General features: G+C 44.5%; 1 protein-coding gene across 1 annotated transcript in view; it reads left to right on the top strand.

Moving 5' to 3' along the window:
• Positions 1 to 5,220: 5,220 nt before the first annotated feature.
• LOC140426486 (apoptosis-stimulating of p53 protein 2-like) overlaps positions 5,221 to 25,541 on the top strand; it is a 139,693-nt gene continuing 119,372 nt past the window's right edge. Inside the window, exon 1 of the mRNA XM_072511310.1 lies at positions 5,221 to 5,678. Within this exon, the coding sequence (XP_072367411.1) occupies positions 5,652 to 5,678 (27 nt within the window). The 5' untranslated portion in view covers positions 5,221 to 5,651. The remainder of the gene's footprint in view (positions 5,679 to 25,541) is intronic.

The following is a 25,541-nucleotide window of genomic DNA, read 5'->3' as shown; positions in this document are numbered from 1 at the left end:
CAGCTCTTGGTCTATAGCCTTATAGGTAGCAACACCTCAAGTACAAATCTGGTGTTCTTGATTGATAACAGGATTTCTTGATTAACAAGGGGATGAGGAGTTATTGGGAGAAGGCAGAAGAATGGGGATGAGCAACATATCAGTCATGATCAAATGGCAGGGCGGACTCGATGGGCCCAATTCTGCTCCTATATCTTCTAGCCTTATGATCTACTTTTGGGCAGCGAAAAGAGGAAAAATTTCTCCCCAAACAGGAAATGTTCGATAATTAATTCTGAATATGTTGATTCAATCCAAACTCTTGACTGCCAAACTCAAGAGGTGGATTTTGAGGAGGAAATAGAAGGAATTCCAGAGCTTAGGGCCCCTGTCCATTGAAGGCATAGCAATCAATGGTAGAGCAATTAAAATCCAGGATACTCAAGGAGGTCAGAGTTAGATGAGCACAATATCTCAGAAGGTCCATGGGCCTGCAGGAAACTACAGAGATAGGGAGAGGCAAGGCCAGAGAGGGTTTTTGAAATGATGATGAGAATTTTAAGCTTTATGCCCTGCTGGAGATGATTCAAGTCAGGAAGAAAAGGCATGATGCATAAACGGGACTTGGTGCCAGTAAGGACGAGGGCAGCAGAGCTTTGGATGAGCTCAAGTTTATGGACTGTAGAATGTTAGGCTGGGCAGGAGAGCTTTGGAATAGTCAAGTCTAGAGGAAACAAACATTTGGATGAGGATTTCAGTAACAGATGAGCTGAGGCAGGGGTGGAGTTCAGCAAAGGAGGAGGAAATAGGCATTATTTTGGATATGTGCTTGGAAGGGGGAAATATGACACCAAGGTTGTGAACAGAGTGGTTTAGCCTCAGATAGCTCTCACGGAGAGGAATGTTTTTCGTGGCTCGGAAACTGAATTTGTGGTGGGGTCTCGAGGCAATGGCTTTGGTCTTTATAATAACTAATTGGAGAAAATATTTGCTAATTCAGTACTGAATTTCGAACAAGCAGTCTGATAATAAAGAAACATTGGAAGATTTGAAGAGCGGTGGCAGTGAGGTTGAGTTGGGTACTTTCAGCATATTTGAGAAAACTGTAATTGTGATTTTGAATGATGTTGCAGAGGGGCAGCAGGAGGACAAGAAATGGTAGGGGGCCAAGAAGGACATAGAAATAGGACTGGGAGTAGGTTATTTGGCAGCACAGGCTTGCTCTGCCATTGACCTCCTTGCAGATCTGCAACATTTCAGGCTACTTAACTAGACACTGATCCATCATTAGACGGCAAACCTTTCTCGTCTGTGCAGATTGGAGTCGTTAATTTCATTTTCATTTTACTGGGCTGTGAGCCATCATAATATGAAGTATCACAAGACAGTATTGAAAGATCATATTGGATAGGATGCTTCAGAAGGCAGAGAAGTGTGTATCAAAGCAAAGTGATCTGAGCAGAGATTATCATAGAATTTACAGTGCAGAAGGAGGCCATTCGACCCATCGAGTCTGCACCGGCTCTTGGAAAGAGCACCCTACCCAAGGTCCGTACCTCCACCCTATCCCCATAACCCAGTAACCCCACCCAACACTAAGGGCAATTTTGGACACTAAAGCAATTTATCATGGCCAATCCACCTAACCTGCACATCTTTGGACTGTGGGAGGAAACCGGAGCACCCGGAGGAAACCCACGCACACACGGGGAGGATGTGCAGACTCCGCACAGACAGTGACCCAAGCTGGAATCGAACCTGGGACCCTGGAGCTGTGAAGCAATTGTGCTATCCACAATGCTACCGTGCTGCCCTAGATGGCTAACATGTAACTAATGTTCACCGACCGATTCAGGCCCTGACAATGGGCCAGTATCGGGGCCGCGTCATCTACACGCGCCAGGCCTTGTCGCCCGCGTAAAAGCGGCGCCGCATAGATGACGCAGCCGGCGCCGCATAATGGACGTCATCCGCGCATGTGCGGGTTGGCCGGTGCCAACCCGCGCATGCGTGGTTGCCGTCCTCTCTAAGTCCGCCCCGCAAGAGGATGGGGGACGGATCTTGCGGGGCCGCGGAAGGAAGGAGGTCCTCCTTCAGGGAGGACGGCCCGACGATCGGTGGGCACTGATCGCGGGCCACCCCACATTCCAGGTGAAGCCCGGTGCAGGATCCCCCCTCGCCCCCCCCCCCACAGGCCGCCCCCCCCCCCCAGCGTTCACGCACCGCCCACGACTGCAGCGACCAGGTGTGGACAGCGCCGGGGGGAACCCGCCGTTTTGGCCTGGCCGCTCGGCCCATCCGGGCCTCAGAATAGCGGGGGTGCCGGAGAATCGCCATTTTCGGTGTCTCCGGCGATTCTCCGGCCTGCGAAACTCAACCGGGCTGTTCCGCCGCTTGGGAGAATCGCGGGAGGGCGTCGGACCGGCGGCCCCGGAAGTTTTGGCGGCCCAGGCGATTCTCCCAACCGGCGTGGGAGTGGAGAATCGCGCCCATGACCTTGACAGAGCAAACCTAAAAGAGATGCTGGAGAACAGTGAGATTCAAAAGATCAGGTGGGTTGATAGCAGTTACCAATTATCTGACGGCTTGACAAAAATAGGGGCTAGCTTGAAGTTATTGGGCATCTTTTCCTATCAGGAAGAGATCTGAGAGTGAAAAAGGGGGACGAGGGTGTATTTATTGCGGAAGAAAAGTATATATCTATATTTTTGTTATGAATATTGTAATTTAAATCAAAATTTAAAGCGGGGGGAATCTGTTAGGCAAGAGTTAATGTTGCCTAGTACTCAAGTTAGAACTGGGGTTTTAATTGTTTAATAGATTGCAATTATTGTTAAATAGACAGCACCAATATATGAAACGGACTCGGGTAGTGCTGTTTCGTTGTTGGAGAAGTGATTACTGAACACAATAAACTTGGTCAAAGAAGTCAAGACGTGCTTCCTCGTTCTTATAGTTATCATTGGAGCTTAACATCTTTGATTTACCACATCTCCTTTCACATGATCTATTGACTGCCATTGTTTAATATAAGGCACTCTCTACCACCCTGGTTATACAACTCACATGAACACTGGTCCCAGCTCAATTCAGGTGAAAACTGTTCTAACGGTATGGTTCCCACTCCCCGCCTGCACTGTGGGGCTTTCCATTCTGTAGCTTGGCCGCACGCCTACTGAGAAATATGGCCAAATTAAAAGAGACACTATTGCCAGAGTGGTAATCGCAAAGGCACCAGTGAAGTGAAGACACCAGCAAAGCTTAATGGTTAAGAAAGTTAACTCTATATCAACGAAAGCAGCATAAACAGTGGGGGTCTGCAAAGAAGAACAGGATGTGCAGTCAGGGAGTGAGCACAGGAGCTGATGGGATAATGTCTGATGTTATGCCTTGGACATCAGTGATTGAACACAGACCCGTGTGTCATGTTTCTGAGAAGAAATAAGACCCCTCAGTGAGTCAAGACTCTTTGAACATTTGTGACCAGAAAATACATTGATTAGTGCTGTTCAGTGAGCACATGACTGGAAGCATGAGATCAGTGACAGTGAGATCTGTACAAGAAAGAGAGACAAAGAGATTTCATCAGCAAAACATCAAGGAACAACATCACAGTAGGAAGAAGCCTCAAGTTCCCAGCTTGAAAACGGAGTCTGATCCCCACTTGTGCCAAGCCAAGTATGATTGGGTGGTAACGTCCTCCACAAATCCATCCCTAGAACTTAGATAAGTATGAACAGTTTAACCTATACTTGTGAACTTGTATATGTGTTTTTGATGCAGCGTATGATAGATTATCTCTTGTAATCTGGTAAGCATAGGGATCTTGTATTGTGTTCAATAAAGACTTGATTTGATGATAAAGTTGTCGTGTCCATCAATTGACAGGAGCCTGTCAACAATATCCGAGTAGCTCAGCTAGTATTCTGTCCTTTCCAGATTTTTTCTAATGATCGAGCAATTGGATAAAACAAAATTATTTTTGTGTAACTATTACGACTGGCAACAATTTTGCCAAGTACTAACTATTTTAAACGCAGTTGATTTAAAACAAAACATTAATGTGACTTAAATCTTTTTCTCAAGCAGCCCCTCTGGATGAATCATAGAATCACGACAGTTTAGGCCACTCGGCCCATTGAGTCTGCACCAACCCCCCAAAAGAGTACTCCACCTAGGCCACCCCACCCTATCTCTGTAACATAGCCTACACATCCATTGAGACCAAGAGGAAATTTAGCAAAGCCTATCTACCTAACCTGCACATCTTTGGACTGTGGGAGGAAACCCACGCAGAGAAGATGCAATATCTAGACAGATGCAGGATGACTCCAGTTGGATAAGTTCTGAGATGGATGATCAGTCCAATGGCCAATCTGCAGATGTGGGGCAGATGGTGGTGCTTTTCAGGTAAGACATCCAAGTTCCAGCACAAGGCGGAAGAACAAAAATCAAAGCTGACAAAGGAGGCAGTGGTTTAGTGGTATTGTCGTAGCAGGAATAATCCAGAGAAAATTATTCCTGCTACAACAATACCACTAAACCACTGATTCTGTGAATCCAGGTTTGAATCCCACCACGGCAGATGGTCAAATTCGAATTCAGTTAAAAAAGTGTTCCGGAATTAAAGTCTAATGATAATAAACCAGTGTCAGTTATTGTTATCAACCCGTCTGGTCCCTTTGGGGAAGAAAAGGTATCTGCCATCCTTACCTGGTCTCCAGACCCCACAGCAATGTGGGTTGACTCTTAAATGCCCTCAGGGGTATTACCTCTGTTGGAGACCCCCTCCCTCCCCTTCCAAAGTGTGTGTCAAAAACAGCCTGAGAGAGCGGTGCCAAGGTCCCAGGTTCGATCCCAGCTCTGGGTCACTGTCCGTGTGGAGTTTGCACATTCTCCCTGTGTTTGCGCATGGGTTTCACCCCCACAACCCAAAAGATGTGCATGGTAGGTGGCTTTCCAACGCTAAAATTGCCCCTTAATTGGAAGAAATGAATTGGGTACTCTAAATTTATATTTAAAAAAAAACGGCCCGAGACCCAGAAAATGTTGGCACCGTCCAGGAGGCCACATCTCTGCGGGGCGCCGAGTGAGTGAGTAAGTAAGTGAGTAAGTAAGTAGGTCAGCAAGCGTCGCACTCGGTGGGGTGACAGGGGTTGTCAGCGGACAGCAGGGCTCCCGATGCTGACGAATGTTGGAGACTGGCGCCGCGACCGCCCATTTCCGGCTCTGACGCAGTCTGAGTCAGTGCGTGGCCGAGTGTTGTTACGGAGCCGCCTGGAAGCAGGGAGAGATAAATATACACACACATAGATAGAGAGAGAGAAAAGGCTTTGGGAGAAAGATAGCTCCCGCGAACGACGCCGCACGACAAGTAAGCGGGCAACGGCACACACAAATTAATCCTCTCTCGCCCCACATAAACCACCACTTACCAAACGGACGGCTCTCGGGGGACGGCTCCACCAAACTGTGCGACTGGCTTCAAATCAGCAGAGCAGGAGAAACTTTGTCGCCGGAGAGACTGATCGAGTAGGCCGCGGGCAGCACAACAGGTTTCCAGAGGCTTCTTCCTTCACTGGCTCACCGCCGGCTTTCAATTTTCCTCCCTCTTGCTCCTTTTATTTTGCGTTGGAAGGTGGAAAGAGGAGAAAAAAACGTCCTGATTATAAATGCGGTTCGGACCCAAAATGATGCCAGTAAGTTTTTTTTTTAAGATTAAAAAATAATGTAAAAACTCGAGGAGACGTGTGGAACCGTACCTCGTAATGTGGCGTTTGTTGATAATTCTCTGTTGTAATCTTCGAGGGGGTTCTGTAGGTTGTGACTGCCTTAGTGCAACTTCTCGGTTGCTGCGTACCGTGTGTCGCCATTTGATGGGGTTCTTGCCCCTCAATTAACGAAACTGCAACGAATAGTAGGGAAAATTACTTCAATAAATCAGCAAATTAACCCCATGGGATTTCTTTCGCAGTTAGTGGCCCCCCCATCAATATTGAATGATTGAAATAATGCGCCTTGCGTCAAAACATTTGCTCTAAATGCTGCTATTAGGAATCGGTTGATTTTTCTTTGAACGTCCTATCCCAAATTTTGGGAAGAAAAGCTGTTTTGTCAGCTGCAGTCACTGAATCTTTAGCCCCAGCGCTGTGCGGAATACGTTTTAAATGTGGTTCTAATTATGGCTCTTTATAAATAGTCCAGGATAGTGCTGTGATTTCTGTATCCGAACGTTTGGATTATCAAAATAACTTGTTTATATAATTTGCAGAACACGTATAGAAGAGTCAGAACCTTATTTTTAAAAAAATGAATGATTATAATTAGCATTCGCATCCTATTTTATCACCCCGTGTCTCTTGCGTAAAGCTCGTATATTAATATTTGGGCTACTGGCCTGAAGGAGTTACTGAGCTTGATAGTAAGGGAGTTGAATTATTATTGGCAGAGATGGTCAAAATTTAGAGATGATTAAATATTGTTGCGGATAGTACTCTTGTCCTACATTTATATTAACTATCCAGAAAAACATGGTCGCACACTGGCGGAAACATCGTTGCACACTGGCAGCAAAGAAGGTTAAGCAGCTTTTTGGGGATTAAAGTATGATTTGATTTCTGTTACTGTGAATCTCTGCAGTAAATTTTTTTTTTGTCAACATACTTGTATTTACATTGTGCGTTTGTACGTACTGTACCTGTGGAGCTATACGTTTTTACGTTGAAGCTTTAGTTTCTGTGAAAAGTTGACACGCAAACGAAATTTGCAATGTAAATCTGGAGTCATAGTCCAAAGTGAGTGTGGGGTGAAGCGGTGTGAGATTTCTCAGAACGATTCCCTGTGTTAGACACCAGATGGATTATAATATCAGTGAGGTGATAAACCTGATTTTTTTTTTTGGGTGGGTGCCATTCGGACTTCTTGGACATCTCGGTAAATCTGGTTTAATTCGGATGTGAATGACTAGTAGGAAGGAAGCAAATGAACTGTAGCCAAATTTGCAAACAAAAAAATAGATGGAAACGCAAGTTATGAGAGGGATACAGACCATTTGCTATTGATAGGTTAAGTAAATTGGCAAATGGAGTATAATGTGCTAACATGTGAAGTTCATTTTGGAAGGGAGAAGAAAAGAACAACATTAGTTTAAATTGAGAAAAACTGCTGAAAGCTGCAACACAAAGGGGGTACTTGTGCACAAAACAGAGCTAGGATACAGGTCTGCAGGTAATCAGGAAGGCAAAGTTGGCACTTATTTCAGTGGGGTTGGAGTATAAGAGTGGAGAAGTCGTGCTGCAACTGGAAAAGGTACTGGTGAGACCACACCTGGAGTACTGCGAGTAGGTTTGGCCCCCTTATTTAAGGAAATATATTATTTCGTTGCAGGCAGTTCAGAGAAGATTCAGTAGGATGATCCCTGGTATGGAGGGATTGTCTTATGAGCAAAGGTTAAACAGTTTGGGATTCTACTCATTGGAATTTAGAAGAATGAGAGGTGATCTCATTGAAACAAATAGGATTCTTAAGGAGCTTGACAGGGTAAATGCTAAAAGGATGTTTCCCTTCATGGGTGAGTCTAGGATGAGCAGGCATAGTCTCAGAATAAAAGATTGCCAGTTTAAAACTGAGATGAGGAGTTTCTTCGCTCAGAGGGTTCATAGAATTTATAGTGCAGAAGGAGGCCATTCGGCCCATTGAGTCTGCACTGGCTCTTAGAAAGAGCACCCTAGCCAAGCCCACACCTCCACCCTATCCCCATTACCCAGTAACCCCACCTATCCCCATTACCCAGTAACCCCACCCAACACTAGGGCAATTTTGGACACTAAAGCAATTTATCATGGCCAATCCACCTAATCCGCACATCTTTGGACTGTGGGAGGAAACCGGAGCACCCGGAGGAAACCCACGCACACACCGGGAGAATGTGCAGACTCCACACAGACAGTGACCCAAGCCAGGAATCGAACCTGGGACCCTGGAGCTGTGAAGCAATTGTGCTAAGCACAATGCTACCGTGCTGCCCAGGTTATGAGACTTTGGAACTCCTTGCCACAGAGAGCTGATTTAGGGCTGAGAGGCAGAGTTAGATAGTGGACATGAGAAATGTCGGATCAGCCATGATCGTATTGAATGGCGGAGCAGGCTCAAAGGGCTGAATGGCCTATTCCTGTTCCTATTTCTTATGGTCTTGAGTCTTACGGTCTTAAATATGATAGCAGAGATTCCTCACTCTCTGTTATAATCATTTAAACACCTAACTGTTGGGAGGGGGAGCTCTGTTGATCTGTTGTCTTGAGATCAATAGTTATAAATGCTATATAGATCCATGGCAATAGAAACCAAATCATTGAGATGATCCACAGAAATAGGAGAACAAGGGGTAACTGGAATTAATTTACTTGCAAATCAGCCACTGCTATCCACTGCGCCACAAGACCTAATTGATGCATACTATGAAAATAAGATTTTTAGTACAGGATCAATGGCATAAACGAGCCCTTTTCGTTTTCTTGTGTCACCGAAAGTAACAATTATATGATTAGATTGTTTAAAAGGTCAAACTTGGAGCTGCAAGAGCAATTGATGCGCCAAAATAAATAGATATTCCACTTATTTTTCATTTAATTTCAAGAATATTGTGAAAACATACAGCTTTTGCTTCCATATACTGTTACTTTAATGTTTGGTGTTTAAGTTTATCATCTTAACCAGGTGTTATCCGAAATGCCAGTTATTTATAAAGTATGTTGCAAGCGAGGATGATTTGATTCTGCCTCTGGCAGCAACAGGTGTCGTTTTGTTTCATGACACATGGGAAGTCCATGTGAATTAGTCACAAAGTTTGAACTAAAATACATTTGTGCCATATTACATCAACTTAGAATTGTGTTTTTCTTCCAATACATGATGCAGGGAATGGAGTGTCTTCTCTCTCTCAGAATCACAGAATTGTTATGGTGCAGAAAGAGGCCATTTGGCCCATCCTGTCTTCACCGGCTCTACAAATACACTTTATGCCTTGGTGCCATTCTCCTGTCTTTTTTTGAACATTGTTTCTATTTAAATAATTGTCTCATGTATGCCCTTTCGAATGTCTCAATTGTACTTGCCTCCACCACACTTCCAGGCAGTACATTGCAGACCCAAACCACGCATGAGAAAATCTTTTTAACACAACATCACATTTGCTTCTTTTGCGAACCACTTTAAATGGGGGGGGGGGGACATTAACTGCGTACAGGACCCATGGACAGATAGGTCGAACCCCATAGCGGGAAGGACCCTCAGCAAAGGAGCTCGGTCTCTTTATGGAGCAGATGGGGGCAGTAAACCTATGGGGATTTACCCACCTAGGGAAGAGGGAGTTTTAGTTCTTCTCCCCGTGCATAATGAAAAATGAAAATCGCTTTTTGTCACAGTAGGCTTCAAATGAAGTTACTGTGAAAAGCCCCTAGTCGCCACATTCCGGCGCCTGTTCGGGGAGGCTGGTACGGGGAGGTATACATAATTTATACTCCAGTATCGACTTTTTTGTAGTGGGGAAATGGGTGCTTCCGGGGCTGGTCAGGGCGGAATACTCTGCAATCGTAATCTCCGGCCAGGCACCACATTATTGGATGTGAGGTTGGAGACAGGCAGTGCCCAACGCCCCTCATGGAGGTTGGACACGGCCAATAAGGCCTTCAGCAAGAAAATGTCACAGGCTGAATACATAAAGAACAACCAGAACGGGAAGGTCCCACCCTCATCGTTCTGGGAGGCGCTATAGGCTGTGATGAGGGACAAATTATTGCTTTTAAAGCACAGAGAGGAGAGGGCGGCTAGGCAACAGCCAGTGGACTCCATACTGGAGGTGGACTGGCAATACTCCGAGGTCCCGACCGTAGAGCTCTTGGCAGGGAGAAAAAAGCTGCAGATGGACTTTGACCTGCTCTCCACGAGGAGAGCGGTGCACCAACTCCACCAGCCACCTGCTGGAGCACCAGCTGAGAAAGCAGGTTGCCACAGGGGAAATTGCACAAATTAGGGATAGCAGAAGCACATTGGAAACGGACCGAGACAAGGTCAACAAAGCCTTCGAGACCTTCTACCGGGGGCTATACACCAAGGATGCCCCCAGCAGGGGATTTGGGGATGAAGCAGTCCCTCGACCTACTGGACGTGCCAGTTGTAGGGAGGACAGGAATCGGGGCCTGGAAGCATTGCTAGAACTGGGAGGGGTCATGGAGAGTATTAGCTCCATTCAGGTGGGGAAGGCGCAGGGACCGGGCGGATTCCTGGCGGACGTCTACAAAAGATTTGTGACAGCACTGGCCCCACGCCTGTGGGAGATGTTCACAAACTCGCTGGCGCAGGGCACACTGTCGCCTACGCTGGGACAATCCTCAATCTCATTAATAACTGAAAAAGACAAAGACCCAACAGAGTGCGGTTCCTACAGACCCATCTTGCTACTAAATGTAGACGCTAAAATATTGGCCAAGCTCCTAGCCAAGAGGCTAGAAAACTGCGTACCAGAGGTGGTCGCAGAACACCAAATGGGCTTTGTTAGACAGCTAACATCGAACATCAGGTGCCTGCTGAATGTGATCATGACCCCATCCGGCGAGAGAACACCTGAGGTGATTGTCTCCCTAGACGCAGAAAATGCCTTTGACAGATTAGAATGGAAGTACTTCATAGAAGTACTGGAGCGGATTGGGCTCGGAACAGGATTCACCATCTGGGTGAAACTCCTGTATAACGCCCCCATGGCAAGCGTACAGACAAATACCACCAGCTCTAAATACTTCCAGCTGCACAGGGGCATGGGGCAGTGATGCCCATTATTCCTGCTGCTGTTCGCCCTAGCGTTAGAACCACTAGCTCACGCTCAGAACAGCAAAGAACTGGAAGGGGATCCGAAGAGGAGGCAGAGATTATAGAGTCTCGCTCTATGCGGATGACTTGCTCCTCAACAACTCGGACCCACAAAGCAGCATGGAAGGAGTTATCCCGGTCCTGAGAGTTCGGAGCATTCTCGGGCTACAAACTTAACATGAGCAAAAGCGAGATCTTCCCGGTGAGCCCGCAAGGGGTAGGGGCAGAGCTGGTGGGACTGCTGTTTAAACAAGCCTGACACAAATTCCGCTACCTTGGGATCCAAATCGCCCACGACTGGACAGGGCCCACAAATGGAACCTGAGCAGCCTGACAGAGGAAGTAAAAAAGGACCTGCAGGGGGGAGGTGCAAGGATCCCAAAGAAGGTCCTACAGAAAAGGAAGTCCAGTGTGGGACTAGCCCTCCCAAACCTGCAGTACTACCACTGGGCAGCGAGAGCAGAAAGAATGAAGGGGTGGATAAAGGAGCCAGAAACCGAGTGGGTGCTCGCGGAGGTGGACTCCAGCAAGGGAACTTCCCTCTGGGCCCTAGCCATGGTGGCACTCCCATCCCCATCCAAGAAATGCTCAAACAGCCGAATGGTGGTGGCAAAACTCCAGTCATGGAACCAGCTGCGACAACATTTTGGCCGAACAAAAATGTCCGACAAGGCCCCCATCGGCAACAACCACAGGTTTGCGCCGGCGCTCACAGGCGCCTCCTTCAAAAGGTGGAGGCAGGACGGGGAGACACTGACAGTTGGGAAGCTGTACACAGACGGTAGGGTCACAACACTGGATTAACTGACGGAAAGATTTCAACCAACAAGAGGCAATCAATTCAGGTACCTGCAGCTCAAAAACTTGCCACGGAAAGAAACAAGGACATACCCACGACCGCCACTACTAGTACTGGAGGCAGACATTTTAGGCAGAGGAAACTGTAGGAACATGTACGGACGACTGATAAGAGAAGGCCGACGCCAAACTGGATGCGACAAGGTAGAAGTGGGAGGAGGACTTGGGGTTTAAAATAGGGTGGGGACTCTAGCGAAGCACTGCACAGGGCCAACTCCACCTCCACAGGTGCAAGGCTCAACCTAACGCAACTAAAAGTCGTACATAGAGCCCACTTGACCAGAAGGGGCAGCACGGTAGCCTTGTGGATAGCACAATTGCTTCACAGCTCCAGTGTCCCAGGTTCGATTCCGGCTTGGGTTACTGTCTATGCGGAGTCTGCACATCCTCCCCGTGTGTGCGTGGGTTTCCTTCGGGTGCTCCGGTTTCCTCCCACAGTCCAAAGATGTGCGGGTTAGGTGGATTGGCCATGATAAATTGCCCTTAGTGTCCAAAATTGCCCTTAGTGTTGGGTGGGGTTACTGGGTTATGGTGATAGGGCGGAGGTGTTGACCTTGGGTAGGGTGCTATTTCCAAGAGCCGGTGCAGACTCGATGGGCCGAATGGCCTCCTTCTGCACCGTAAATTCTATGATAATCTATGATAAAATCTGTGCCCTCTCATTCTTGATTCTTTTACAAGTGGAAACAGTTTCTCCCTATCTACTCTATCCAGCCCCCTCATGATTTTGAACACCTCTATCAGATCTCCTCTTGGCCTTCTTCTGCTCCAAGGAGAACAATCCAATCTCCAATCTATCCTCATAACTGAGGTTTCTCATTCCTGGAACCATTCTTTTTAAACCTCTTCCCTCCATTGCTTTTGCATCCTTCCTATAGTGTAGCACCCAGAACTTGTTCCAGCTAAAGTCGAACTAGTGTCTTATATAAATTCAACATTAATTCCTTGTTCTTTTAGTCTATGCCCCTATCAATAAAATACTATATGCTTTATTATCTGCTCAATCCACTGTCCTGCCACCATCGATGATCTATCCACATACATACCCAAGTCCTGCTGCTACTGCATCCCCTGAAGAATTTTACTCATTTTATATTCTCTACATGGAGTGTGTATCACCTCACACTCCTCTGCATTGAACTTCATAATGGCCCCAATACTGACCCCTGGAGAACATCACTACAAACCTTCCTCTAGCCCCAAAACTACCCATTGACCATTACTCTGTCTCCTATTATTCAGCCGATTTTGTATCCAAGTTGCTACTGTCCCTTTCATTCCATGAGCTATATAATCTTTCTCACAAGTCTGTTGTATCAAATTCCTTTGGAAGTTCATGTACACCACATCAACAACATTACCTTCAACGACCATTTCTGTTACCTCTTCAAAAAACTTAGTTAAACGTGATTTCCCCTTCAGAAATCCATGCTGGTTCTCTCTAATCAACCCACATTTTTCCATGTGACTCCTAATTCTATCCCAAATAATTGTTTCGAGCAGCTTGCCCGTAACTGATAAGTTTGAGACATGCCTGTCCAAAAGCTGAATGGGATATCCTGGTTTTTTTTTTTGTTGCAATAAGTTGTTGACATTGTTAGAGTTGGGAAGTTTCTCAAGGTTGCATCTATAACTTGTGAAATAGCACAAAACTGTCTTTTAACCCACTGTTCAGGTTTGTCAACTGCCCAAGTTAGGGCAAATGATTACTGATCTTGAAAGCATGTAAGTGACACACTTCAACTAGTGTGTTCAGTTCGAGACTTTATATATTTTTCCAGTTTAAGTACTTTTATGATTGAATCTAAGCCATTTTGTCCATTTTGCTCATTCCATTTACTCTGGATTATTTTCCAAATCCCAATCAACTTTTTAAAAGCTATCTTCTACTTCACATTGATTTATATTTGAATCAGCAAACATACTCTACTCGTTTATGTCCAACAAGAACTGTGATCATTTGTCAATGCACCTTCTATTCTATTAGTTTATTGAGTTACTGCTTCCTCCTCCTATCAGGTGCTCGCTTGTCATGCAATTTATCAACAACATTTTGTGTAATTGGAAATCTGTTTGGTTGTCTTTATCAACATTCTTAAAGTTTGTTTGGACAAACTTGCTGAGCTATTCGGCCAGAAAGAGTTTGGAGGTGACTAGGATCAGGAGAACTGTACCCCAAAAAGAATTTGTTTCCATAGAATCCCTAGTGTGGCAAGAGATCATTTGGCACATTGAGTTCTGCACCGACTCTCTGAAAAAGCACTCTAGGCCTCTCTTCTCCCCTCCCTCCCCCAATCCCCATAAACCCACCTAACCTGCACATTCCTCGTTCCAGTTCTACTCTGGCCCTATCCCACAACTCTTTTTTTTTTAAATCGGTCGATCATCGGCTGTGTTGGTGCTGCTTCATTTTCCCACCTGAACCTGGAAAGATTTATTAGTTTTGCTTCCAATTTCCATCCCTCTATCACCTTCACATGGACTATCTCCGACAATTCCCTTTCCTTCCTGGACCTTTCTATCTCAATTTCTGGGGATAGACTGCCCACTAGTATCCATTACAAACCCACCGACTCCCACAGCTACCTCGACTACAGATCTTCACACCCCACATCCTTAAAGGACTCCCAGTTCCTTTGCCTCCATCGCATCTGTTCCGATGATAGCACTTTCCAAAACGGTGCTGCTGACATGTCTTCATTCTTACATAATCGTGGTTTCCCACCCACTGTGGTTGCCAGGACTCTTAACCATTTCTGACCCATCTCTTGCACCTCTGCTTCCACTCCTTCCCAGGGCCAGGATAGGGTCCTCACTTTTCACACACCAACTTCTACATTCAAAGAATCATCTTCCGCCAGTTCCATCATGATGCCACCACCAAACACATCTTCCCCTCACTCTCTCTGTGAGCGTTTCGCAGGGACCATTTCCTCTGGGATACTTTGGTCCACTTCTCCATCAACCCCAACACCTCGCCCTCTTCCCATGGCACCATACCATGCAATCGCAAAAAGTGTAACACCTGCCCCTTTACCTCCCTGCTCACAATACAAGGGCCTAAACACACCTGCCTCACGTGCACCTCCTTCAATCTAGTCTATTGCATTTGCTGCTCCCAGTGTGGTCTACGCTAAACGCAGACTGGGTGACCGCTTTGCAGAACACCTTCGGTCTGTCCGTAAGCAGGACACCGATCTCCCTGTCGCTTGCCATTTAGACTCACCATCCTGTTCTCTTGGCCACATGTCTGTCCTTGGTCTGCTGCAATGTTCCAGTGAAGCCCAGAGCAAACTGGGGGAACAGCACGTCATCTTCTGATTAGGCAGGTTACGGCCTTCCAGTCTTAACATTTGAGTTCGACAAGTTCAGATTGTGAACTCTCTCGCTCCTCTACCTATGCCCCATTTTTATTTCTATCAATTTACTTCCATTTCTTCCATCAATCTGATCCCCCCCCTCCCCCAACACACAGACCCTACCCCACTCGGGCCATCTGTTCTTAGTTGTCCTTTGACACACTGCCATTAGCACATTCAAACCTCTTAATGTGCCACTATGAGCACCCTTCTTAACCTTGATTGCCTCCATTCACAGTCCCTTTGTCTTTCTGTCCACAACATCTTTGTCATTCTCCACCTATAGCTTGCCCTCTATCCAGTCCCACTGCTCCACACTCTGTCCCCCCCACAACAGTATTAACCTGACCCTATTACCAGTTCTTTCCAGCTTTGACACAGAGTCATCCACATTCAAAACATTAGCTCCCACTATCTTCTGTTTGACCTATACATGCTACCCAGGGATTAGACCAGGTTTTAGCTACAGAGTGACCTGGTGAAGTGGGAAGAGAAATTGGCCCAAAGATGTGTAGAGCAAAAGTAAAATGATTTATTAAAAATAATTGCAAATGATAGAAATGTTTTAGGTGCTATGAATTAGAGGTTAGAAACTATAAGAATAATTTAAAGAATGCGGATAAAGAAAAACGTTAGAAACAAGGTATATAAATTTCAAGAAACTTATTTTTCTTGTGGGAATGGTGAACTTTTAATCTAAATTTAGTGTTGCAAAAAAATTTGTAATGTAGGGTTGTGCAACACAAATTCTGCTTTGTCCTGTTTACGGTGGTTATGTATCAATGAAAAAAAAATGAAATGAAAATCACTTATTGTCACAAGTAGGCTTCAAATAAAGTTACTGTGAAAGCCCCTAGTCGCCACATTCCGGCTCCTGTTCGGGGAGGCTGGTACGCGAATTCAACCATTCTGCTGGCCTGCCTTGGTCTGCTTTAAAAGCCAGCGATTTAGCCCTGTGCTAAACCAGCCCCCTATCAAACAACCCTCATGACATTTTATAAACACAGAGTTATTCCTCTTTGGAAGAATTGCAAAAATAAAAGATGATTGGAGGGTGAAGAGGTGTACAAAATAACTTAACTTCGAAATATAATTTGTTGTAAAGTGACCACTCTGCCATGCAATTGAAAATCAGTTGTCCTGTTAAGATACAGTTTTGCTCAGCTGGCTGGACAGCTGGTTTTGTGATGTAGTGGGAGGCCAGCAGCGCGGGTTCAATTCCCGTATCGGCTGAGGTTATTCATGAAGACCGTCTTCTCAACCTTGCCCCTTGCCTGACGTGTTGTGATCCACAGATTAAATCACCATCAGTCAGCTCTTTTCCCCCCTCAGAACGGTCAGTTGGGACAATGACTATTTTACTTGCATACTTTACCAAGATACTCCAATTTAAAAATATTCTGTGTGAGAAATTAAGTAAAATTATGCATTTTCCAATTGCGTATTATACTGAGCACAACCTAAATTATTTTGGGATATATCCTGTGTTAGAATTTGAAAATTGTAAAGAGGAACACTTTGTTTCATAGACTTTATTGTGCAGAAGGAGACCATTTGGCTCATTGAGTCTTCACCAGCCCTTGAAAAGAGTACCCCACTAAAGTGCACACCTCCACCCTATCCCAGTAACCTCACCCAACATTTCTGGACACTAAGTGAAATTTAGTAGGGGCAATCCACCTAACCTGCACATCTTTGGACTGTGGGGGGGGGGGGGGGGACCGGAGCACCCGGAGGAAATCCATGCAGACACGGGGAGAACGTGCAGACTCTGCACACAGTGACCCAGCTGGGAATCCAACCTAGGACCCTGGAGCTGTGAAGCAATTATGCTAACCACTGTCGTACCGCCCATTGACTATAGTGCCGCCCATGTTGTTTGGCCTTCCAAATTAGTGGTTGGGCAGGAGTACTTCTCAGTTGCAAGGTCTGTTTTCTCATCTAATTGTGAATAGGAAACCAGACAAACTTAACATTTTCGTTTGCCAGATTCAAGTGTGACCATCCATTTGATATTTGATTTGATCTATTGTCACATGTACCGAAGTACAGTGAAAAGTATTTTCTGCAGCCGAGGGAACGTACACAGTACGTACATAGCAGACAAAGGGAATAATCAACAGAGAACATTGACAAATGGTCCATCAACAAAGTGATTGGTTACAGTGCAGAACAAGGGGCCAAACAAAGCAAATACATGAGCAAGAGCAGCATAGGGCATCGTAAATAGTGTTCTTACAAGGAACAGATCAGTCCGAGGGAGAGTCGCTGAGGAGTCTTGAAGCTGTTCCTATGTCTGGATGTGCGGGTCTTCAGACTTCTGTACCTTCTGCCTGATGGAAGGGTCTGGAAGAAGGCCCTGGGTGGGAGGGGTATCTGATAATGCTGTCTGCCTTCCTGAGGCAGTGGGAGGTGTATACAGAATCAATGTGGGCGTGGCAAGCTTGTGTGATGCGTTGGGCTGAGTTCACCACTCTGCAGTTTCTCGCGATCTTGGACCGAGCAGTTGCCATACCAGGCTGTGATGCAGCCAGATAGGATGCTCTCGATTGCATCCAGTTTTGACTTCCAGTAAAATGAAGTTTTGTGAGACTTCATTTGGTAAAAATCGTAGTTGGAAAACCATTATGTCATTAGCTTTCAAAGTAACTGGTGATTTTTGTGTTGTATGGCGTTTGATCAAATCAATTAAATTTTCCAATTTCATGTTCTCATAACTTGATTCTACAATGTGCTACTTTACCAGGGACTTATGAAAACCTTTGATGCTTTCAAAGGATTAATTGTGATGAAATTGAGACTTATTAGAAACTTCAGTTTGGAACACAGAAGCCCCTGAAAGGCATTGGGCGCAATTTAACACGCAAAACTATGCGCCATGTTTTGGGCGCGTATAGCGGGGCCTGTAACGACCCCACGATCAATCGTAACTTTCTTTTCTGGCCTTTGGCGGGAACACCCTGCCGATGCCGCACTTGACTCATTTAGCAGGAAGTGATTGGGATGCCATTTTTAAATGCCACCCCAGTCTCTCTACCTCCCCCTGGGACACGACACCAGGGCCTCTAGACCCCCCCCCCCCCACTGCCCAACTTCCCCTTAGGGGGTCCTTGAGTCCCCCCTCACCCTACCTCTTAAGGTAGCCTAATGACTCACTTAAATATGTTAATCTGGATCATGCCGATTGAGGGCAAGATCCAGATTGTGACATCTCGCAAGATCTCATTGTCACAAATATTGCAAGAGGTGCCTCGTGAGGTTTAACGGCCTCGTTACGTCACCATGTCGGGCGTGACAAGGCCGCTCGATCGTGCCCATTATGACATACCTCAGCCAAGAGGCTATTTTTCATTTCAGCTGCATTGAATGCATGGTATTTGATCATGCTGTAACACCAACATCGCAGATGAGTGCAATGAAATTCTGACTTTGCCTATGTTTTGTACTTGGGAACTTTTTGGCAACAGTTACCAGATGATGATCAAGAGTGGAATTTCAGCAGAATTTCTTCGGCATCTGCTCAAGCTGTTTCCATTTACCAATTTCTATGCTGTTCTCCCGGCCTTCCCAATTGTTCAGTTTATCCTGTTTTTCCAAATCCCTGCTCAGTCTCTTGACTTAGTGCTCCTGAGGTTTTTTTTATTAAACATACTTGGGATGTGGGTGCTGTTGGCAAAACCAATATTTATTGCCCTTTCCTAGTTGCCCTGAGATGGTAGGCAGCCTTTTATTGAGGGTCTTAAAAGATGAACGGGAGGTGAATAGGGGACGTTTTTGGGATGGGATTTGGAGGGTGTGCCTTTGGAACTGGAGGTATGGTCTCCAGTTGAGTCGAAAAGGAAAGAGGAGGCACAAGAGACCAGAGTAAGTAATTTTTGGTGAAGGTGTGGCAAACCTGGACGAGGTTAAACATTCCTTCATGCTGTGCTTATCTCTTCCTCCCAAATTCTTTTTGTTTGATTTTGGTATTTACAATCATTCAAATCTTAAGCGAAATATTAATAACAAATTGATCACAGAATTTGAAATTATTCTGCCAGTTTTAATATTGTAGTGTTCAGACTGCTTCACGATCTGAGTTCATTCGAAAGTAAATTAACTGACCGTAACTGTTCATTTTTAAAACTGAAATCGTGATGCTTATACTTCAGGCTCGGTGTTGATCATATTATTGATTTGCATTGGAATGTGTTTAATTTTTACATTCAAGTGACTTCCTCTCATAGGCATAGTGTGTAATATCCAACCTAGGCATTCACTGAAGTATATGACATTTTCTTCAGTTATTTGCTGAGTGCAACCTAGAAGTAGGATTGTAACATGCAAATGGTATATGTCACTTCAGATTTCATTCCATATTGGAGAAATTCATATTTTTCTGTCATTGGCTGCTGCATATGATTAAATGGCCGAAGATACTGGATATAGCAAAAGTTATGGCCCCTGACCACATCCTGGCTGTAGTGCAGCTAGTTGCATCCCTAGCCAAGCTATCAAGCTCAGCAGCAACGCAGCCACCAACACAACATTGTTTAAAATTGCCCACAAAAAGGACAAACTGAACCTCGTCAATTGCCACCCCATTAGTCTACTTACTCTCGATCATGGGCAAAGTGATTATCGAGTAGCCCTTGCTCAGAAATAACCTTATTGGGTGGCTCAAAGGTTAGCACTGCTGCCTCATGGCGCCGAGGACCGGGTTCGATCCCGGCCCTGGATCACTGACTTGTAGAGTTTGCACATTCTCTCTGTGTCTGCGTGGGCTACGCCCCCACAACCCAAAGGTGTGCAGGGTAGGTGGATTGGCCGTGTTAAATTGCCCCTTAATTGGGAAAAAAATAATTGTGTACTGTAAATGAAAAAAACAAACAGCTATCCAATTGGTCCACCCCTTCACGCATTAATCTACTTCTCCTTTTAAAGAAAAAAGAAATAGCCTGTTTATCATGGCTCTCCTTTTGGTTCTGCCATGGTCACCCTGTTCCAGACCTCAATACGGAGCTGAATTCCAGAAATGGCGTGAAATCAAGGCAGCATTTCACTAAGCGTGGCATCAAGGATTCTGGCAAAATTGACGTCTGTGGGAATCGAGGAGAACATTCCACTGCAATTATACCCAGCACAAGGATGATGTTGTGGTTATTGGGGGGAAATCATCTCAAACCCAGGACATTGTTGCAAGGGATCTTTGGATTGATGTCCAGGGCCCAACCACCTTTGGCTCCTTCATCAATAACCTTCCCTCTAACATAAGGTCAGAAGTGATGATGTTCACTGATGATTGCACAATGTTCAGTACCGTTTGCAAAGACTCAGATAATGACGCTGTCCATGCCCATAACGAATAAGATCTGGACATTTTCAGGCTTGGGCTGATAAGTGGCAAGTGTCATTTGTGCCACAAAGTGGTAGGCAATGACCATCACTGATGAGGGAGAATCTAACCATTTGTTCTTGACATTCAACAGCACTCTCATTACTGAATGTGTCATCATCAATATCATGGGCGGTTACCATCAGCCATAAATTGAACTGGATCAGTCATAAATGCTGTGCGACAAGAGCAAGTCAGAGTAACTCGCCTCCTGATTTCCCAAAGTATGTCCACCACAAGTCAGGAGTCCACTTGCCTGGATGACTGCAACTCTGAAAACACTCCAGAAGCTCAAACAGCCCACTCAACCACCTTTTGATTGTTTCCTCTGTCCACCACCAATGCACAGTGGCGACCATCCACAGATCGCACTGCAGCAACTTGCTGAAGCTCCTTTGACGTTACCTTCTAAACCCACAATTGCAATACACAGAAGAGCAAGGGCAACAGATGCATGGGAACACTTGCAACACATGCAATTGTTTTATCACATGAACCATGGTGGTTGAAGAAGGTGGTGGTAGTGAACCACCTTCTCAAGGGCACTTAAGGCCTGAGTTTTTTGCCCATCCCTGTCTCTTGCAGCCCCTGAGCGAGTTGGGGTGGGGGGGGAGGGGGGGGGGGGGGGGTGGGGGGGAGGAAAGGGAATATTGTTTGCTTCGGTATCTAAGCAACTGAATTTTCATTCTTAGGAGTGGGTGAGGTTGGGAGAATAGAAAAATACCGAAGTGATTTGATCACCTGGATTATTTTGCATATACGTGGGCAGTGTAAACTGCTTTAATACAGATGTTGAGCTTGTAGCAGTTTGAAATTTGAGCAGGAAATTCCCACTGTACTATGTTACTTATTGGAGTACACTGTTCATTGTGGAGGAACCGGGTGTTGTGCAGTATGAAAACTTATGTTGAAAGAAGATGGAGCACTCTTCTATATATGTAAAAAATATTGGAAATATGATTTACTTATGAAATATTTTTACAATAAAATGTGCACTCTTGATCTCTGCAAATTTTAAAAACTGAATGAATAGAATAGCTAATTTACTCCTAACAGTTTAAAAACTGATTTGCTTGATCCTTAGCAGTTTAGATGTGCTTACAATTTTTGTTTCCCTGTATAATTTGCCAGTAAATCTGCTGATTTTTGTTTCCATGAGTAAAAGTTGGCAAAAGTTCATGTTTTTTAAGTCATTAAATAGTTTAAATAATTAGCATTCCACTATATATGATTAGACCTTGATAATGTTGTTTGTGGACTTCCTTGACAAAATGTGCATAAAAGCCTTGTTGCAAAATTGGAGTAAAGTATTTGCCCTCCAGTTCTTGGGTACTGTACATCAGTTAGCTCATTTATTGAACCATTGTTCTGGGAAAGTGTTTTGGGTCACTGACTTGTTTACTTTTCTGGATGTACAAAAATATACATAAGCTTTATAAATTCCATGGGAAACATCTTGGGGTTTGGGCAATAGGAAAGGAAGCAGGGTGTGTGATGGTTGCAAAGTGTTTTATTTGTATTAGGCCACATGGAATTCCCTGCACATTGCTTTCGACCTTGATATGGTTTGTAAATGTAGCTGCAACTGTTCAAAGATTTGTTTCCAAAGTTGTGTGATAATGCATGAGAACTTTATTTATGATCTCTTATTGGTCAAATTTAGATAATGGTATAGGTGTTTGAACTGAAATAGAATAAATTATTATTTTCTGGTTTATGCTCAATCTATATACTTAGTTATTTTGGAGGTAAACAATTTGTACAAAACAATCGCTTTGTCGTGGTGATTTGTATTGAGACGGTTAAGTGTTACCTCGTTGCTGTAGGTCAGAGTTTTTCAAACTCGGGGTCGTGACCTGAGGTGGGTCGCTGGGAGGGTCGTGGAGTGACGTCACTGTGCTGTCCCAGTACCAAATTTATTTTTAAAAACGGCAGCGTCTTCTCTGAAGTGGCGGCAGAGAGCCGGTCACGTGTGTGGCACATACACTGAAGTCACGTCGTCCATGCTTTGGGTCCAAAATCACAGAGGAGAGATTCCTCCATTTTGTAGCTGCAATCAAGTAACAGGACTGTGAAGAACTGAAGATGGATCGTGCCGCACCCAATCATGGGAGAAGTGCCCAACGGCTGCGACTGGCTTTTAGGTTGTGAATGCCGGCTTTCCCGCGCATGCGTTACCCTCGGGCAGATCTGGTGGTACGCAAGCCTGGAGCCCAGCGGGGCAGGCTGCCTCCTCCTGACGTCAGCGCGCTGTCCCAGTACCGTCTCCTCCTGACGTCCGTGCAATCCCAGTACCAAATTTATTTTTAAAAACGGCAGTGTCTTCTCACCAGAAGTGGCAGCAGAGAGCAGGTCACATGCCTGGCACGTACACGGAAGTCACGTGATCCATGCTTTGGGAGCAAAATTATAGAGGAGTGATTTCTCCATTTTGTAGCTGCAAGCAAGCAATAGGACTGTGAAGAACTGAAGATAGATCATTTTGTAATAAGGGAGAGAGGGTCTGAGACACAAACAGGCTGGGATCTCACAACTGAATCTGCTCGAGAGAGCTTCCCTGGAGAGTCCATGGCAGGACAATGCTGGTGCGAGCTCCAGGGCCTCTGATGAATCAGGAACAAAGCGGTGTGAAGATGATTTCTTGAGGTATGGCTTTATTAATTATGCCAATTCAAATCAGGATGCAAAGTCCATGTGTGTTATGTGCAGGGAAGTACTGCTACATGAAAGCTTAAAATCCTCCGAACTTCAAAGGCTTTTGAAGACTAAGCATGGTGAGTTGGAGGACAACAAACCTCTTGATTTTAGTTTTCAAAGAATACAGCGAGAACGTAAATCATCAGCTGAAGTCCTCAGCAGAAATGTAACATTGAATGACAAAGCAAGTGAGATCATGAGGACCAAGCAGGCTTGCCTGTCTATTAAAAAGCAAGATGGTGGGTTGTGAAGGTAGGCTGGTGTGGGGTCCAAAGGTTGGCTGGTTGGTAAAAGTGGGTCCTGGGAAAAATAGTTTCAAAAACACTGCTCCAGATAACATCAGCTGGTATGCAAATGTATGCATTGGTAGCACTACTAGAGTTTGATGGCTATTTTCCTAAGCTTTTAAGAACCTGCTGGGCGTTTTGATTTTCATTTTCTACCTTATTTGGGAAAGGAAGAAACATTAAAAGGCTGTACAACATCACAACTCCAATCAAAGGAAGTTTAGCTTTAATTAGGGATGCAAGCTTTCCTGTGACTGAGGAGTAGTGATCCTGCAATTGTTCACCAAGTACATAATTTTTAAAATCATAACCCCACCTACACAACATCCCTTCCTGTTTCTTACCCAGCTGTGAATTGGTTCATGTAAACACTAAACTTGGAAGTCAGGCCTTGCAGAGGTAACTGGATAATCACTCGGTAAATTAAAAGCTTTTTAATACAAGTTGCATCTATTGTAGTAACGTTGTATAAATTTGAGATATGGTTGTGTTTCACGAAATGGAGTTTTATCTCTTCAAACCAAATGTGAGTATTTTGAAAATCATAGTATATCCATGATGTCTGTTGTGCAGAAGATAATTACTGCAAACAATGCCTTCAGATTCCAAGGGAGAATGCTGCCTGTGCACAGATCTCTTCAGTTAAGATGTGTGGTTGTATGTATAAGCCTACAGCTATTAACATCTCTTAAAGTATTGCACTGCTTCTGAGATGTATCTTGTAAGAGAGGTGCACAAAATCAAAATATTTTTGAGAAGCCAGCATCAAGGGTTTAATGTCATGAATGAAAACAAGTGATACAAAAGGCAATCCAAAGAGAATGAAAGTGAATCAAGAGTTGAGAGAAGTAATAGTATGCACCAGGTTGGGGTAAAACGGATACAAGTCAGATAACTTTTCATTCGACTCTAATGCTATGAAATGAGGTTTTTAATGATGAAGAATTACTTTTGTTAGTTAATACATTAAACATATCTGTGACCTCCTTTCAAAGTACTATATTCTGTGGTAAAATTAAACTAACTTTGATCACAGCCAAGATGGAAATTTTAAGCAATTGATTATGCGAATGGATCACTGACATGCACCAAAACCATGAGGAGAACAGGCACATTATTGTTTTTAAATTGTTGTGTGTGCAGACCAAAGCTCATAAAACAATACAGCACGAAAGTTGAAAAGAACATTCAAATCAAATCAAGGAGACCTTAGATGGCAGCTTTATTAATGTACTATTATGTATTTTCAATTTGGGTACTGGATTTAAAATGTCTGCCATTTCTGCAGAGATATGTGCAGATGCAGGATGGCCTTTTAACTGTTTTCCCCCCTCACAGTTATGTAACAGCTTGGATGTTGTGAAAACAATTCCACATGAAGCAGATAACAGCAAACTTCAGGATACAGACCAAATTATAAAATAGGAATATAGATCGCAGATGGAATTTAATTTGTGTAGAGTAATGGTAAGAGATGCATTTTGAAAGAAAGAACGAGGGGAAGCTAGATGAATTACATGCTACAATGCAGGAGAAAGAGAGATCTGACATACAGACAGCTCTATCACTCTTCTTGCCATTTCAAATGTGTTTTTTTAAAAAAAAATGAAGCAGCACATGTGGCCCTTGACTATAAATACAAAAGTTTAAAAAAGCAAGAAAGTTGAGCTTTTAAAAAATAATTCACTGGTTAGGCTTCGGCTAGGGTGCTGTCTAATTTTGTGAACCGCGCTTTAGGCATAATGTCAAAGCCTTGGAAAAGATGTAGAGGAGATTTGGAGTGTGAGGAGCAATTATGTGGAAGATCATCCACGCAAAACATTAACTCTTTAGTGCTCAACATTTGCTGCTTGTTTCCAACATTTATTTACAGTTTGTTTAAATTTGAGTGCTATTCTCTTTCCTGCTCTGTAATGATTTCCATGACATGCATGCACAATCCCCCCCCCCCCCCCCCTTTAATTTAAAATCCTTCTCCAAATCCCCTATGACATTCATCCGTTCTTGGGTACCATCTCCAGCCTTGCATTCTCTTCTGTAGCTTTCGAACAGAAGAGCATAGGAATTGGGAGCAGTAGTAGGCCATTAAACCCTTCAAACCTGCTCCTCCATTCCATAAGCTCA

The sequence above is a fragment of the Scyliorhinus torazame genome, chromosome 1 (assembly GCF_047496885.1).
Source record: "Scyliorhinus torazame isolate Kashiwa2021f chromosome 1, sScyTor2.1, whole genome shotgun sequence".
NCBI lineage: Eukaryota > Metazoa > Chordata > Chondrichthyes > Carcharhiniformes > Scyliorhinidae > Scyliorhinus > Scyliorhinus torazame.
The sequence above is the reverse complement of the archived record's forward strand: the minus strand, read 5'-3'. Positions and strand labels throughout refer to the sequence as shown.